Consider the following 18496-nt stretch of genomic DNA (forward strand, 5'->3'; position numbering starts at 1 on the left):
GCTCTGACCCGACCCGACCATTTGAATGCTACAGCAGAAATCGGACCACATCGTGTTTTTAGTTTTTTATTTCGTTATTATTTTCAGAAGAAAATTATTGGTGAACAATGTTAACACTGTGTTGGAGTTTGTTACATTGAGCTGTGCACATGTTATGTGGATGTATGTGTGTGTTTGTATGACCATTTTTTTAAAACTCCCTATTCTCATATCCATATCAATAATTTATGAAAATAAAAGGGATTGACAATGTTGCAAATAAACCCAGGACCTGGGTTCAAAAATAGGACCTTCTGTGTGGCGTTTGCAAGCTTTCCCTGCCTGTATGGGTTCTTGCCAGGTACTCTGGCCCTTCCAAAGAAATGCACGTTAGGTTACCTGATGATTCTGAATTGGTTGTAGGTGTGAATATAAGCATGAATGGTTGTCTGTCTTTATGTGTTAATGCTGAGACAGTCAGGTGACCTGTCCTGGATCTACCCTGCCTCTCGCCCTATGACAGTTGGATTGGTTCCAGCACCACTGCAGCTGTGAATTGGATAAGTGAAAGATAATGAATAGAAGGGTGGATGTTTTACATTATAAGTCTGGATTTCACAGCTGAGTATTAAAGATAAAAATAATGATGAATTAGAGAGGCTGAAGTTGAGGGAAATGATACTGAAAATATTCAGCAACAAGAGTTTTTGCTATTTTTTTCCCCCTTGTGTAAGAGTTAACCCTGTTGACAGCTGAGTCTCTGTTCATAAAACTCTCGTTGTTTCTAGCTGGCGAAAGGCAATAAAGTTGGCAATTTTGTATATTCATGAATTATAAAATGTTTCAAATAGCAGTTGTCTCAAAAACTGAATGGATCACAGATGAGAGGTATAGTCATGTAAGTGTCTGCATAATTTTTGATTTTTAGTGCTGAGACTGCTAATATTGCTAAAATATCATAATTCAAATGAAAAAACAAGCAAACAGGAAATTAAAATTTTGCTGCAGTCATCTTTCTGCAGCTGACTGTTGTTTGTCGTTGACTATAAAGAAAACAATAACTTCCACTCTCTGAGGCTTTCAAAATAAAATGAGGGTGCTTTAAAAAGTAATGATATGAATGAATTTTATTTATCATTGAACTTGCAGTAAACTGAAGAGATCTAGACCAGATCAATATTTGGCAAGAGCGCTCTTTACCTTTAACGCAGTACTGTTTCTTCTTGGTATCTTTGCAGAGAATGTTTTGTTAAGTACGTTGTGTCAGGGATGCTTGAGAATGTGTTGTTCTGGTGATTTAGGGTGTCTCTTTGTGTACCGCCAGACTGTCCTAATGATGTTCTTTTTTAAGATGTTGGTTAAATGTTAGGACTTCCATCATGCTACAAGTGAATTTGGGGCTGATAAGCCTGAAAGTTAAATGCAGCTTCTATATCTTGGTAGTTAGGGTGTGATTTGCATCTACCAGCCTTCTGCTACATCCTAGAGAACTACATCTTGAAAAGGAGAGCATTTTTAAATGATCACATTTTTTATGAGTTACACATAATTTTAATCATGATAAAGCTGTCAGTGTCGTTAGTGATGCAGCTGTTCAAAAGCATTAAAAAGCAGATTTATTGTTCCAACAGTAAAAAATATGTTTTAGCCTTCCTATTTAAAAATAAATATGAAAAATATGAAATAAATAAAGAAAACAAAGAAATTGCTGCAGATTTTGAGCCACTACCACAGCCATAATAGCAACTTACCAGCAATTTGTACTGTGAAATGTAGTTTACATTGGGTTAATTAACTGTCAGGAATAATTTAATGTTGATATGTCTTCCATGTGCAAAACACTATAGTGAGGCAATTAGTGTTCAATTATATATTCCAATCAGCATATTGAACTTAAAAAATTAAGCAAAGCAACATTTTCTGGAAATCTTGCCTTATATTTTACATTCTTTTACTATATACAAGTAGCCAGAAATCAGAGAAACAAATTTATGTGTGTGTTAGGTTTTTTGTCTGATATTGTGTGAGTGTGCAAACCCAGCTGATAATGAGAAGGTATGAAGACAAACTTGTCACTGAACTGACAAGCAGATGTTTCCGGATAATAAATTCAAAAAGGATCTGTTAACTAAAGATTTTCCAAAATCCTTGCCCCTGGCTTCCCTCTTTGACTGAATGATTACGGAGCAACTTTCATCATCATTATTTCTGAGGGCTTGTTAGCCCCATCTGTATGCTGCAAGCGCCCAGTTCAGTGAAGCATAAACACATAATCTTTAAATCTCTGGCACTGTTTCCACAAACACGAGCCCTCCTGATGTCATAGTCACTGTCTGGTCACATGTGAGGACTACGTCAATAATTCAGGTCACATTCTCTCCAGACCTCCCAGTGCATGTACCTAGTTTAGATTGGATGCATGTAATTTAAGGTCGGCACAGCAGCTGTATTCAGAAATGGTGTCATTAAAGGTTACTTGAAAACTTAAAAATTTATTTTACAAGCTTAATGTAATTGCCTTTATGATTTAAGCACATTGCCTTTTGATTATGTCACTGTCCTCTGAGCTGTGAGAAAACAAATATTGCCAAATTTGTCCACCACTGTCAGACATATGGATGTCAAATATAGTCTTTCTTTGTATCCACACTCTGACTGTACATGACATGAGATGTGCTCCCAAATTCAGACACACCAGGTGGCTGCTGTCGGCTACATGTTAGACTGAGCCTAATTTTTGGTGAAGGAGAGGAGCCTCCCCAGGTGTCACACAGAAGTTAGTTGGTATAATGCAGTGGGTGTTATGCGGCCTGTGTCCTCTCATCTGTCTAGATAGTGCTTCTCAAACATGAGGTGTATTTTCAATTATGAAGCAAACATGTGCTTCACAGTTTGCGGCAAGATAAGAAATGATTGGTTCAAACTTTTTCCACATGGATATGTAATTCAATTCCATTTTCTTTATATAGTGCTAACTCTCAAGAACAGTCATCTCAAGGTAAGGTAAAAACCCTGCAGTATTAGAGAGAGAACCCCAATGGTCTGACACCAAGAACTTGATGATGATGATGATGAGGAGGAGGAACAGGAGGAGGAACGACTTACTTTAACAGGAAGAGAACTTGAACCTGCTGATCTACCGAAGTGCCAAAAATGTCTTGTTGATGCTAGATGTCAGTGGCTAGATTGGCATGGAGCTGATAGGGCAAAAGTAACTCAAATAATCGATATAACCAAGGTATATCAAGTGGCAGAAGAGCATCTCTGACTGTAAAACATATCAAATCTTGAAGCAGATGGACTACAGGAACAGAAGACTACACTGGGTGCCACTCCTGTCAGCTAAGAATGGGAAACTCGGACTACAATTTGCACAAGCTCACCAAAACTGGGCAATTGAAGACTGGAAATATGTTCCCTGGGCTGAATGTTTTTGCTTTCTCCTGTGACCTTTGGTTGGTATGGTCAGAATTTGGCATTAACAACATGAATGCATGGATCTAACCTGCTTTGTATCATTGGTTTAGGCTGATAGTGATGGTGTAATGCTGTTGGTGATATTTAGTTTTGTATATTTTAGTATCAATTAAACATCACAGTCTACTTGGGTGCCTTTGCTGATGGTGCCCATCCCTACGTGAACACGGTGTACCTCTTCTGCCTGCTGCTTCCAGCAGGATAATGTGCCATGTCACAAAGTTCAAATCGTCTCAAATTGGTTCCTTGAACAGTGATTTCACTGTACTCAAATGGCCTTCATATTCACAAGATCTCAATCCAACCTTTAAGATGGGAGGGAACAGAAGATTGAGATCATAGATGTTCAGCTGACAAAACTGCAGTAACTGTGTCATGCTATCATGTTGACATAGACCTAAATCTCTGAGTAACGTCATCAGCACCTCATTGAATCTCTGTCATGAAGAATTAAGGTAGGGGGAATTAAGGAATTAAGGTTAAGAGTCCAACCTATTGCTAGCAAATTGTTCCTGGAAAACTGATTTCTTTGTTAGCATAAAGTAATCAATTTGCATTGTGAAAAAGGGGAAAGAGGTTACTTTAATGAGGAAATCATAGCATGAGGCTTGGAAGACTTAACTGAAATCCGAGCTTTCCCCAACAAAATTCTTACAAGGTGTTTTGTTTTTCTATTTCCTTTCCATATGGGTTTGCAAAAGAGTCTGACTCTGTTTGGTTTAGCTGTAGCATGAAATCAGAGATGAGTGTGTTTGCAAGATCCCTGCAAATCTTCCCTGTATAATTCAGTAAGCCAAAAGGCCTGTATTAAATTTTTGGCCTTGGTTAAATAGACACAGTTTTCACATGGTTGCGTGATGTGGCAAAGCAAATATGAATCGTGATTGAGTAGAAAATGAGGAAGTGTTCCACTCTCTCAAGCATGCCAGGACTAAGATATGGTTTTGCGCCACTATGAGACTTAAGAGACTGTCATATTGATTTCAACTCCTTTTTCTCTCTCTTGTACTGTAGTTTAACCATGTGTTTAGTCAGAGATGGGACTTGCTCTCCCAGTGAAACAATATTCAGTGTAGACAGAAGGACGGTGCTGTCAATATGACTGTAATTTGTATGCAGCATTATCTCGGAATCCGTACTCCTTGTCTGACATTAGTTGTGCAAATTATGCACCGTTTGTGTCTATATATCAACAGTCTAGCACAAAAAATGTCTTGTAGTGTGAATTTTACAGTATTTTGAAAATGTTGAATGTGGCGTCTGATGTTTCCCTGCATGCTTTAGACAATGATTGCCTTTTAAAGGGAGAAAGAATAATTATTTTCTCCCTTGCAGACAGTCCGCAGCACTGTTGTGTGCTTAACTCATCAGTGAAGCAGAGAGGATAGGGGCATTAGTATGGCCATTAGCATAGTTCAGCATTGATGTGAAGGCCATTCATCAAACTCAGTGGAAGCACAGAAGCAATAAACTAATTTCTTACATTTTTGACACTCCCTCCTCCAACGCTTCTCACCCATCTGCCTTAAATGGCTTGACCTTTATTTTGGTGACATTTTCAGACTAAAGAAAGAATGGCCCTGAGTGGGCTTCCAGCTCAACTCTTCAGAATTGTTCCCTGGAGTGGCAGCACCATTTTGTCACAAGGCACGGCGGCATTTGCATAACATCTTGATCCATTTTTCTTTTCATGTCATTTGTTTTGGCACATTGGAGAAAGCCTAAAAGCTAATAAGGTTAGCAGTTTGTTTTTTGCACATTTCTTTTTCTCCAAGCAAGAGAAATTCTCTTGTATGAATGGTTTCCCAAATTAGTTTGACATTTCGTTTTTGAATATGGTTCTCAGCTTCATATTGTTTGTAGTTCCATTATGACTTGGAGAGCTCTAATTCTGTATTTTCTATCCTCATTTTATCTGCAGAGGTGAACCCCGTTATCCAAACTCATAATCTTATTTCTGTGGTTCAACTGTGACTTTTTACTTTTTATCATTTCCATTCTTTTTCTTTTTTAATGCAAGAACACCCAAATTAGCATATTTGTTTTCAGAAGTAGAGAATGCTTTTTACCTTCCTTTTCAGTTCTCTTCTGTATTTGTGATACATTATTCAAAATACAGACATTTGAAAATTATTCATTATTTTTTCAATGATATTTTTCAAAATAGACTGTGGGTCTAAATCCAGACTTATTCCTGTGTTTTGTGTGAATGGATTGTGCTACCATTACATAACACTCTCTTTCATGTCTGTTATTATTTCACACTTCTGAGATTTATTTGTCTTTTTCTCCTTGGTGCTTAAAAATATATATATATGTATTTGCAGAAACCATGAAGAAATGAGCAAAGTTGTTGGGTGAAAAAAAACCCAAGTATGCTGCTTGAATATTGTATTCTGCATTTAACTCCCTCTGGTGCTGTTAAGCACTTGGCTGGGGAATGGTCAGTTTATTGTTTCCTCCTCTTTACTTGTGCATGCCACATTTTTCATCATCCCCTTGACTGCATTGGTTTTTCAATAGATGGGAGTTGCTGGCTTTCCTGATTTTTGTAGTTGAACCTTACCAGAGTTTGTCTTCCAGGTTGTGACCCTGGAATAAGCCACAACAGTACACTGACCTCCAAGCAAAAACTACAATGGTATCTGTTTTGGGTTTTTTTTTTTTTTTTTTATACGTGTGATGACTTGCTGGTTGTTACCAGCACCAAACATCATATCTATATATTGGAGTTTCATTCTCCAATTTTTATGCATCATGAGCACTTCTTTTTAGCCTTTTTGTGCAAGTTTAAAGTAGTTCTGATTGGCAAACTCAGTATTATCAATCCTGTGCATTCGATGATCATGAAGGTCCCAGTTAATTTTTTTAGGGATAAATACAATGGTAACCAATTTTATTAACAGAATGGACAGTATCTGTGTGATCTTGAAGACTGCATAAATGTGTCTTTAAACCAGGGGCACTTCTCATTTTATCAATTTAAAAATATCAGTGAGGATATTTGTACTCTCCACATCTGCTTTCAAGCGACTCCGTCACTGCAGCAGTCTTTGTAAATAGGACATCACTTCTATTTATTTTCACCCAATTTAGTGGCCACTATAGACTTCCCTTGGAAACTGTCTCAAGTCCAGTCATTGCTGCCTGTCACCATGGCGACAGTAAGCCTCTAGCCCTGGCCTAATCAGAAGTAGTTGAAAGTGGGGGGATTGTCGAGGGCTCAGATGTAACTCTTAATACTGTGTCTCATGGCAATGGCACACAAGTTGTTTGATGGGAAAAAGTTATTTAAAGGTATTTAATTGAAGTTCATATAACCCTGTCGCACTAAAAGAGAGTGTCCACTGGGGTAAATAACGGACACCTTAATTGCTTTCAAATTTTTAGTCATGCTACCAAGTAAAATAAATACCTACTTGGTGGACTGCATATCCCATCATTCCATTACAGTAAAAATATTACAAACTTCTTAACTTTATGGAGTTTGCCTTGTGTCGTCATGCTTGTGTGGATTTTCTGAATACTCTGGCTTTGTCCCACAGTCCAAAGGCATGCATGTTGATTTACTGGTGATCCTAAAAAGCCTGTAGGTGTGCATGATAGCATGAATGGTTGTCTGTTACTCTGTGTTCCCTATGATAGACTGACAATCTGTCCATGGTGCTCCCCACCTTTTGCCCATTCACAGGTGGGATAGGCTCCAGTCCCATTATGACCCTGGAATCCATAAGTGGTTAAGAAAGTGAATGGGTTGCACAACAATCTCTGCTGGGTTATTTGTAATTTAATAGGAACATCAGTCTATGCAGGTCAGCCAGATGGAATTACTGATTGCATATATGGTGGTGAGCAGCTTAGTGATGCGCCAGTGTGCTTGAGTGACTGAGAGACATTATTACTGCTCCTTACTTCACCTCTGGTTTGTGAATGGAAAGTCTTTCTCTTGATTTTGAGGCGCTGTATAGTGAAAATAGCTAGCTGTCACTCACCATCCTGACATCTGACAGCCTGAGCTGCATCCATACGAGTTAGAGCCTAATTAAGGCGGTGTTGCTCTCCCCGACTCACATTGTAGTGTTTTCATAAGCTTCCTCTCGTTTTTATTTTTTTGCAACCCATCGACCTGGCGCTGCACTGAGCTTCTGGGCATCTTAATAGTCTCAGGCAGATATTCTTAATTGAAATTATATGTTTAGCCATAGCTACAGGAAGCAGGTTTTCCCCTTCCACTGGCCCTTTTCCTGAGAATAGGTAAATGACTGTCTGCAAAACCCTGATTTTTAAGCACAATGGGTACTTGTGAATTGTTGGCTGCGGAGTTTTCTTCTCTCAATTATACCAGGCTTCCATATGACTAAGACTTTCTGTACAGGTGGACGTACATGTGTCTGTGCGTTTCTCTGCAATCCAGTGCTCTCGCACTATGCATTTATGCCTCTTTGATGTTGAACCATGGCACTTTCAAAGAAATGTCAAATGATTCAGTTCCATTTAAGTTTGTGTTTGAGTGAAAACAAAGTGAATACAGGTTGGTAGTTGCACAGAGACTATGATAAATGCTAAAGATGAAACTTGATATTCTGACTCAGAACTGCAAGACAGACCTTAACACTCAAACACCTAAAAGTCTTCAGATGGAGCCCATCCTTTTTTAGAATCTTCCCTTTAGTGAGACGAAGCGGCAGAAAGGAGCATGGGATTAAAAGTGACATTATTTGGATCCTCCAAAGGACACATACAGAAATCAGAAACATTATTATTTCTCCCATTTGGATAAATAAAATGTCTGAAAAAAGTTGGTGCCTGTAATAGTTTTTTTTTTTTTAAACCTTTTGCTTTAAATAATTTTATTTATCTTTCCTATAAAGAGAGCATACCTTTTAGTATTTTTTCATAAATGTAGCTAAGTGTGAAATCACTATGTCAGTGGCAACTGTGATTAGGTGTACAACCCTGATTGACAGTTCAGCTTTACAACGATATCTGATCACATCTCAAGATAAGACTTGCAATAAGGCTTAAAGAGTGCAGAACACCATTTGTCTTTTTTTTCCATATTCATACTGATGGAAGTTTAGATGTAATTTTCCATAGCCAGACTGATATTAACCACCTTTAGCAACCTTGAATCTTCTTACTTATAACACTGTTTTTTAACAGGGCTTTAATGATTCAATAAATTCATAGACTCTTTAAACCACTAAAGCCACTGGCTTACTTTTTTGACATATAGTTAACTTAACCAGTTTCTTTCAGTTTGATGATGTAATTGTGTCTGAATTTTTGATGGTTGTCTTTTACAAAGCTGGAGTTTTACAGTGCAGATTAGCAATCGTTGAGTGTCAGTGGGAAAGGATTTGGCAGAGGAGCTCAGTCTCACCAGCACACTCAGACACCCTTGGGTTTAAATATGGTAAACAAAACAAAACAAAGCTACCAGTGCTCTATCATTGGGAATCATCAGGGGCAGAAAGACAGTTGCAAAATAAATTAGAGTACAGTCACATCCTCTCTCTGTTTCCTTATATAATAGTGTTTTAGATGGGTCCTTTAAAGCGACACTGTATGGGCAAAAGTATTTAGGTGTTTTCAGTCCCTTTGCCACATGTGTATCTAGTAGCCATGCAGACTGCTTTGATGAATACAAGAATGGGTCCTTTCTACAGAGCTCACTGAATTTGACTATGGTACTTTAACAGGTTTCCATTGTTGCAACAAGTCAGTTAATTAAATTTCTTTCCTCTTAGATATTCCACAATCGACTGTAAAGTGGAGAAGTCAAAGGTTGAACAGGAAGGTTGCTGAGCACAAATGTATTGGAGATTATGTATCGGAATTTCAGGAGCAGGACCACGCCTCCAAACACTCTCCTTCCAGTTGTCATCTACATAGGTTCCCCCACTTCTGCAAGCTGTTCATTCTCGTTTACGTGCCCCACTCTCCCTCCCTCCTTGTTCTCAATTCTTTAACTTCTTCATTTCTATTTAGTGCATGGGGATCTGCCAGGCCCGGGAGCCATCGCCAGTCCCCTTCGAGGCCTTCCCCAAACCGCAGCTCAATTCATGTCAAAGCATTCACTTTTACCTACTAAAACGCTGTCAAACCTAAAATGAGGATGGGGGCCCAGCTAGTGAAATAGTTAAATGTGAAATTCTCTCTATGTTGATTGCAACAGGTATGTAATTTGTGACAAATTAATACAGTTAGGGTCACTGTATTATCAGAAACAGATTGCATGTAACAGATTTGACGCAGAACAGACTCAAACAGAGTGAAAAACTAGAACACAACTGGTTGCAACAGTAAAACATGATTATTTTTAAACTGCAATGCCACATCTTAGTAAGGACTCATAAAGAACTATACATGTTAGGAAAATCTGTTTATCCTGTTTGTCTGGGGGAGAAAAAGGATTTTTAAATCACCAAGTATCATATTGGTATCTGTCTTAATAATCCTACCTACATCAATTATCTCATTATTTTTGCCTCTTCAGGTCTTTTAGCAGTGCACACAGTATTATAGATTGCATTAGCTATCATTTTAGATGGTATTGTACAGCATTAGAGACAACAGTTATCATTGTAAGGAGCTATTAGAAGTGTTATGCTTTCATTTCACTCTATAGGAAACTTTAGACATGACATTTTCTTTCATTCATCGGTGTAGTAGACATGCCTTGAAGTGCCTTAATTACTTAAGACACTTAGATTTTCTTGACGTATGAGCACAACGCGCTCTTCCTTCTATCACACTTTTTGTGTCGTTTGTGTCAGTCTTTTGCGGTGATCCCGTCAACCCCTGACAGACCGGATGGATTTGTTGGAGAAAACAACCTTCAGGCCTTTCCAAAGATTTTCAAGCAAATTCACCTCCAGACCATAGCTGGTGTCTTGATCACTGGGCATTAAGACACATATCACGTAGCATCTGCAGCACTGTCTTTGCTATGTGCCGAAAGGTCATTGTCATGCTGAAAGGTGAATCCTTCCTTTGAGGTCATCTTTCTTGAAAGATGTTTCAGCTTTTATCTTTGTTTATGGTTGCCTCACTACTACTGGTTATGCTGGGACCATCATCTTCTCTGCTAACCAGGTGACGAGCAACTGCAGTTTGTTTCCTGTTTATTACCCCCACAGTGTTCAGGCTGGTGTTCCGAGGAGAATATTTTCTGCTCCTGCTGTCAATTTTGCTATCATTAAGAAAACTCCAGGGAGGCTAAGATAACCATTTAATATAGGAGCGGGATCTATCTAGCTACTCTTCCAAGAAGGTCTAATTAATGTAGTGTACAGCTCTTTTGGCAGGTTTTCCATCATCACAGCCAGACCCAGAAGTTCTTTTACACCATCTAAGCCTAATGAAATACATTTTTTAGGGGCCAGTTATAGTCGATTTTTCCATGATAGCAAGCCTTTGAATGACAGTGGAAACTACAATTGGTCTTAGGAGCAAACACCAAAAGCATCATCTCAGTACAAACCAGTAATTTTGCTGTCCACCCATGTCAAGTCTCCAACAAAGAATCACCTGACCTTTTCAGAAGCTGAATAGGGACATATCAAACACAACTGTAGAGGATGACTTGCTGTAATTTACCACAAATCTTTGCTGTCTGTACTCCCTTTGTTTTCCCTGTTTTTCACTTCAGCTGTGTTGTGTGCATCTTGCCGTGTTTGCAAGGAGGACATTTTCCTTACTCACTTGATGTAACTGCTTGTTTTATGTGGAATAGTAATACTAGTTTGGTTTTGCTTTTTAGCAACAGTTTGTTGCAATTTTATGTTTCCAGCAGCATTTCCTTCTAAGCTTAGTCATTTACACTGATTATGGGGTTTGCATCTGAAACTAAGCAGTGTTCAAACTGTGCATTGATGTTGAATTGAATTTTTATATGGCTGAGATACGCTGTGCTGTCCACCTGTTAAGCGTGTAATCAGTGATTTAATGTCTTTATGTGCCTCTTGTAAGATAATGGGTGAAAATTATTCTGAGGAACCAAACCTGCAATTACTTCACTTCTCGGGATTGTGACGTGCCTGTGAATAGTGTGATTAATGGCAATTGCACTTAAGAATTATGAGGTTTAGTCTAGACTTTATGGCTCTTTTCCCTCTTATTGCATATGCTCTTGGATGACGAACATCATAGCGGCTGAAAAAGGAGTCTTTTGTCTGATAATAATTTACTGACAACCTTTGACAGCATTTGAATTGCAGGAAGTTTCTTTCATCATCAATCTTTTGATATATTGTTATTCTTTATGCCTCAAACAACCACACATTAAAAATCACATAAATGCATTGTGATCTTGGGTAAACCTAATGCTGTAAAGACACAGTCACAGTTCATAAAAGAAGGGAACATGGCAGGTGCTGCATAGACTGAACTGTTAAATTTCCTCAATACAATATCTGTTGAGGAAGAGCATGTTGACATCATATATGATTAAGCATAATATATGATTAAGCATAATGCCAAATTTTTTCTTTGTATTATTACACTCACCACTTCATTAGGTACACCTGTGTAATTAACCTGAACAAAAAATATCTAACCAGCCAATCACATGGCAGCAAATCAGTGCATTTAGGCATGAAAACATCAAAATAATGTGTCAAAGTTCACAGAATAGAGAAGAACTTTCCCCTGAACCATTTTTCAAACTGCTTCGAGCTGTTAGGAGCAATCACTCAAATAACCCCTGGTTACAAACAAGTTATGCAGAAGAGCATCTCTGAATGCACTAAAGCCTTGAAGCAGAAGGGCTACAGCAGCAGAAGACTGCACCATGTGCCACTGCTGTCAGCTAACAACAGGAAAATGAGGCTACAATTTGCACAAGGTCACCAAAACTGGGCAATAGAAGACTGGAAATACGTGGCTTGGTCTGATAGGTCTTTGCTTTCTTGGATGGTATGGTCAGAATTGGGCAATAACAACATGAAAGCATGGATCTATAATGATTATGTTGGTGTTATGGTGTACCAACTGAGCATCATTTAGAAAAATCACTTCTTTGAAATGGTAACCTAAGCTTTCCATCAGTCTGTTAATGTCCAAAACCAGTTAACCTGGTGTCTAGACTTACACAGACGTGTTACAGCTTGTTTGGGTTTATAGAATTTATAGAATCGTCTGTGCATTTTGGCCATTGAATTGAATTAGACCTCACCTTGCCCCCCCACCACCTGTGTTTTCAAGCTGTGAATACCTGCTATTGTTAGCACCTCACTGATCAATGTCTCTGTTTTTTTGTCAAGAGACTGATCGACCGATGAAGAGGTCTGGTTTTCAGACTGAATTTCAGATTTGAGAATGGTTTTCTAAATATGTTGACAGGTGCTTTTTATTTCATTTTTTTTAATGTTAAGAATTATTCTACCATTTATAGTTCTATGATCTCCACATGTGCAACAGCTGTTAAATGTGGGGAGATAGCAACAAAGCACAACCAGTAGTCCAATAAGATGTCATGGGTAAGCTTTTGGTCAGTTATAGCAGACGTTTCCTTAGGAAGTCTATTGACATAAAAGACTGCCTGAACCATCTGCTCTGTAGGAAAGTTAACATTGCTCTCAGGTCATTGTTTGATGATGCTTGATAGGAGGACTGTAAGGACTGACTCTTATATATTGAGTCCCTTTTATTTACATAATACCAAATAGCATTACGTATGAATGTTCCCATTATGAATTTTTCCATTTCCTGCAATTATTTTTTAATAACTGTGGATGTTCTTGTTGTTTTGTGTGTCAAGCTATTGTGTGAACTCTCGTTGCAACACAAATAACTCAAAGTGGGCCAATAAAGATAACTTTTAGCCTCAAACCTCAGCCAGACTGTGTCTGATGAGATTGTATTTGTGAACAGTTTACTTTTTGTATGCACATCGATGTGTATTTTACCCAGAGAGAATATGTACGTTTTTGTGCAGGGTTTTTCTATATTTTATTTTATCTGCACTCTGAGCAAAGACTCTCTCTCAGAACTTAAAGTCCTAGCAGCCCTGAAGCACACATCATTGTAATGTAATTGTGCCAAGATCTGATGATGATTGAGGTGAGACCTTATTTGTACCTCCATGGACTAGTCTTTCTCTGCTACTTTAGGCAGCTTTTGCTCTCACCTAGCTATTACCTGTCAGTCACAGTAATGTGCATTGGGTATCTAGGTCCATTTTCCACCTGCTTGCTTTGATGCCCACCAGCAGGTTGTTGACAACACACTCCATAAATACCATGCCCTTTTTTAAAGGGCTAATTTCATGCTTTTTGGTCTCGAAGAACTGCATTATCGATTGCACTTTTCTACTTTCTTAATAGTGATTATCAATTGTGTTTTAAATGGAGCAGTGGAGTTATAGTGGCTCCATCTGCCTTCTCCTTTTATTTTGTTGTATGCCAGCTCTATTTTCATGGGTGCTTAAATTCTGATCGAAATCTTGTAGAAGGAAAAAGATTTTCACTTTCTCTTTCCAGTTCTAGCCTTAACCATCAGTGTAGTGAACTGTAACATTTATGAAAGGATCCTATTAGTTAATTCCCCCCTAGGAAAAAAAAAGGTGTGGGGGGAGGGTTGAAAGCTGGGTCAAACAGTAGTGTCCAGTGTATAAATTTAATAAAGGTTGCTACTTGCTGGACCATTACATTAACATAGAATAAACTATAATTTAAGCAGAATGTGAAAGGCATAAAAATTCAATCTCTTCACACATTTTCCTTCTGTCTCACCTTATTTTGCAGTTGGTGGGTGGTGAGTTTGATCTGGAGACCAACTTCATTATCCAAGATGCGGAAAGCATCAGCTGCCTGGTGGAGCTGCTGGAGCACTGTGACATCACCTGCCAGGCTGAAATCTGGAGCATGTTTACCGCGGTCCTTCGAAAAAGTGTTCGAAATCTGCAAACGAGCACTGAAGTGGGCCTTATCCAGCAGGTGTTGCTGAAAATGAGCTCAGTGGATGACATGATTGCAGGTACGATAACGAAATGATTCCGTCTTCATTTTTTGCCTGTAGTAGACGTAGTATGTGTGTTTTGTTTGGGGTTTTTTTGTTGTTGTTTTTTTCAGATGGATTGATGGTAATGAATATGATGTTTATATCTAGAAAGTACATAAGAATGCCTGTTAGGATTTAGCTTCAGTTAAAAAAACAATTTCTCTGTACTTTTTGTTGAAGGTTTTGGTTAAAAAAACAAAGGTGACTTAGCCCTAAATTTTATCCAAAACAGTTCTATAGTAACATGATTAAAAAATATAAAAACATCAACAAATTTCTTCAAAACCAAGTAGTGAAGACAACAGTGTATTTGATGATTCTCATTGAAAATCTGAAGGAAATTAAGTGTGTATGTATATTTTGTTCAGTAATTTAGTAAATCCACACAATTCTTTGACACATCAGTTTTTGGGAAAAGTCACAATAGCCCTTGAACTGGGTTGCCACAGTTGATCATCTGCCTCCATCTCACCCTATCCCCGTTTGCATGTCCTCTTTCACTACATCCATGAATCATCTTGCCTGTGATCTTCCTCTTTGGCCTACTCTCTGGGAGCTCCATATTCAACATCCTTTGTCCCTTTTCTTCGCATGTCCAAACCACATTAGCCTTACTTCTCTAACTTTGTCTCCTCCTAATATACTTTATCTTACATAGTCTAAAAGAGGGAATGTCTCTCCTGGTCATTCACACTGAAAGTCTTAGCTGCTTCCACCTTCTTTCCCAATCTTTTTGTCAATGCCACCGCCTCCAAACCATACCTCATAACAGATCTCGCTACAGTCTTATAAACCTCCTTTTTCATTCTCGCTGCTATACTTCTGTCACAACTCACCCCTGAAACTCATCTCCACCCACTTCACTGTACCTGCACTCTCTTTTTCCACCTCTCTTGTGCACTGTCCATTGCTTTGGATGTTTGATGCCTGGTATTTAAACTCATCTGCTTTCACTACTGCTTGTATCATCACTGTTCACTCCATTGCATTCACGCACATGTATTCTCGTTTCACAAAAGCACTTAATATTAAATATAAACTACTGTATATTACTGTTTACTTATCCTGCAATATTTTACATGTATTGGTTAGAAACTAAAGTTTTGGGGGTTTTTTGTTGCAGAGCTTTGGATAAAATATAGACAGAATTAAAATGTGGCACCAGGATTATATTAGAATATCTCTTTGATAACACCTTCAGGTAGAAGTAGACACACAAGGATATAGAAACAACTGAGCTCAGAACCCCTCAGTCTTTGAAGATTAATGTTAGAGATGAGTTTTTTGTCACTGCGGTTTTGTGTACTGAAGTCATTGTCACTGACATGCTGGGCTCTGCAAATTACACCCGTACCCCATCTTACTTCTAAATTATGCTTCAGATGATGAAATTAAAATGCATTTTCGCTGCAGTGTTCCAAGTCATTCTCCATGCAATTTTGGCTTTTCTGTGTTAAATATAAGAATTTCACGGACAATGAACTGTAATCTAAAGTAAAACTGTTTCCATTATCTCAGATGTTCAGTCATATGAATACTTTTCCCCATGAGAAACTCCAGGAAAACTTCCAGCGTGGATGAATTATAATATCAGCAAGTGCAGCTGCATGTGATGTTTATGTTATCTTTGTCTTTAAAGATTTGCTAGTGGATATGTTGGGAGTACTGGCCAGCTACAGCATCACAGTGAGGGAACTAAAAATGCTCTTCAGCATGTTGCGAGGAGAAGGAGGCCTCTGGGTGAGTAATACCAGGACGAGTTGTACATGTGTGTGATTGTTTGACACTGTCACTGGAGTCCCCTCAAGAAACCCATCAACACTGATCGGTCTGTGGCTTGTTCTGTAATTGACTTACTGTCGAATGATTGAATGAAGTAACTGAAAAGATATTGAATGTCTGCTGTCCAACCAGCCACAGAGAAAGCCTTGCTGTCTTATCTATACCCTTTTTATCTTTGCCACCTGTGCAGCCGAAGCATGCAGTCAAAATGTTGTCGGTGCTCAATCAGATGCCTCAGAGACATGGTCCGGATGCCTTCTTCAACTTTCCTGGTCGCAGCGCAGCAGTAAGCTTTCAGATTGTACATTCTGCCATGAAGCAGTTTTCATACATGCACTGCAAGCGTGAACTTTTTTGCATGCACAGTGTGAAAATGCAATAAAAAGATGCAAATGAACCTTAAAATCAAAGATTACACAGGTAACAAAAGGGTTCTGTTAAGAAAGGGGGGAATAAAGGGAGGTGTATCCACATACACAAACTGCATCTCAGGTACTTTTTGGTCTGCATAGTGGGCAATACACTTTCTATAATGTGGAATATACCGTGCTGTGCCTTTTCCTCATTAAGGCTTTGCAAGATCAAAAGCCTTGTTGATGTTTTTTTCTGGTTTGCTGGATTTTTAATCAACATACTGCAGGATGCTGATTAAAGCAAGTAAATGAGGTGTCACAGTGATGTCATTAAATGTTTTTTTCTTTTTAAACTGATGGTTTAAAAGTTATTTTAAACTAAACTCCCGAAAGTCTTTGAGATTAATTGCAAATTCACTCAAATAAAAGTGGAACTCAAGCAGATTTATGTCAAAGAGGCTGAATACATGCGCTGATAATGTAGTCTGCATGAGAATTATGTCAACACCTAACGCTATGGACGACAGTTCCAGTGCAATTATTAAACATTACCAATATTTAACTGGAGGTACATATTTGGATAATTAAAATAAAGACTTTTCTTTACATTTAAAACGTTTTAACGTTAGTCTCAAAGATGGAATGAAAGTATGGATTCAGATTTGGGATATTCTTTTTGTATTTTTTTGTAGGTGAAATTATGAACATTTTAATTTACATTACTGATTTATATATTTATGTTTAATTTTAATTCATATAGTATAGTATAGTAGCATATTATCCTACTATAATACACCAGTCTCTGTCTGTGTGTGAACTCCTCCTACACGAGAACTTGTTCAGCAGTCAAAACTGGCACAAAGAGGTACATCTAAGGCCCCTGAAGCTTCTTTTACAAATCAGATATCATAATGCTATCATAGTGCCCAGCAACCACCTACCAATGGACTAAAATGACCCATATGTAGCATTTATGAACCGGTAACACCTTATGAAAGCATTGTGTCATTTTAATTTCACAACAGTAACATCTAATGCATAGCCAAAAAATCGGAATATTCAGATATACTGTATATTATATATTATGATGTCACTATGCCATCTAACAATGGACTAAAATAACATTTGTATAGTAGAGCAGGACCTGTGCATTGCAGGGAAGCTGCAAAAGTTGGTTAAACTTTATGCAGCCAGTCCAGTATTTATCTTCAATTTATATACTGCCCCTATTTTCTTCAAAGCAAACAAGAATAAAGCTTAGGTGCATACTAGTCTGTATAATTTAGCTTACCCTGTCATGTAACTCAGCGATAGCAGTATGGGAACATAATTTTAAGGAGCTATCTCTGATGGTGCATGAATTTGTCCTTTGCTATCTTTTCTGTTTGTTTTTTGTTTTAGGCAATTGCTTTACCTCCTATTGCTAAGTGGCCTTATCAAAATGGGTTTACATTCAATACCTGGTTCAGAATGGATCCCTTAAATAACATCAACATGGACAAGGACAAACCATATCTCTACTGGTGAGTACACACTAACTTATGTTTTTACTCCTTTTTCCAATGTCCTCAGTACACGTCCATCCCTCTCATAGGTGCTGTAAGTCCACGTTATGACACCAAAGAGAAGTAAATTGCGCTTTCCAGTTTTCCATCATTCTAATTGCTTTAGCTTTGTATTAGAAATCATACCCTCTCTGCAGAGACCTATAAAGCTACAAGCAGTTTTATTGACAAAGCAGTATGGTGTCTGATATGCTGTGACCTACAGTGATTTTCTCGTCTAAGTAGATTATGACTGCAACTTGTTTTTCAAGGTTAAACTAGTTTTACAGACAGTTTTTTACACACTGGCAGCTCTTATGTAATGTGGTTCGTGAAAAGGGCTTCATTTTTGCCAGA

At 38.1% G+C, this 18496-nt stretch overlaps 1 protein-coding gene across 1 annotated transcript in view; it reads left to right on the forward strand.

Annotated features, from left to right (window-relative positions):
- nbeab (neurobeachin b) overlaps positions 1 to 18496 on the forward strand; it is a 209231-nt gene that overhangs the window by 31948 nt on the left and 158787 nt on the right. The window contains exons 2-5 of the mRNA XM_063492975.1: positions 14205 to 14436; positions 16100 to 16200; positions 16433 to 16528; positions 17997 to 18118. Coding sequence (XP_063349045.1) covers positions 14205 to 14436; positions 16100 to 16200; positions 16433 to 16528; positions 17997 to 18118 — 551 coding nt within the window. The remainder of the gene's footprint in view (positions 1 to 14204; positions 14437 to 16099; positions 16201 to 16432; positions 16529 to 17996; positions 18119 to 18496) is intronic.

Source organism: Pelmatolapia mariae, linkage group LG14 (assembly GCF_036321145.2).
Source record: "Pelmatolapia mariae isolate MD_Pm_ZW linkage group LG14, Pm_UMD_F_2, whole genome shotgun sequence".
Classification (NCBI taxonomy): Eukaryota; Metazoa; Chordata; class Actinopteri; order Cichliformes; family Cichlidae; genus Pelmatolapia; species Pelmatolapia mariae.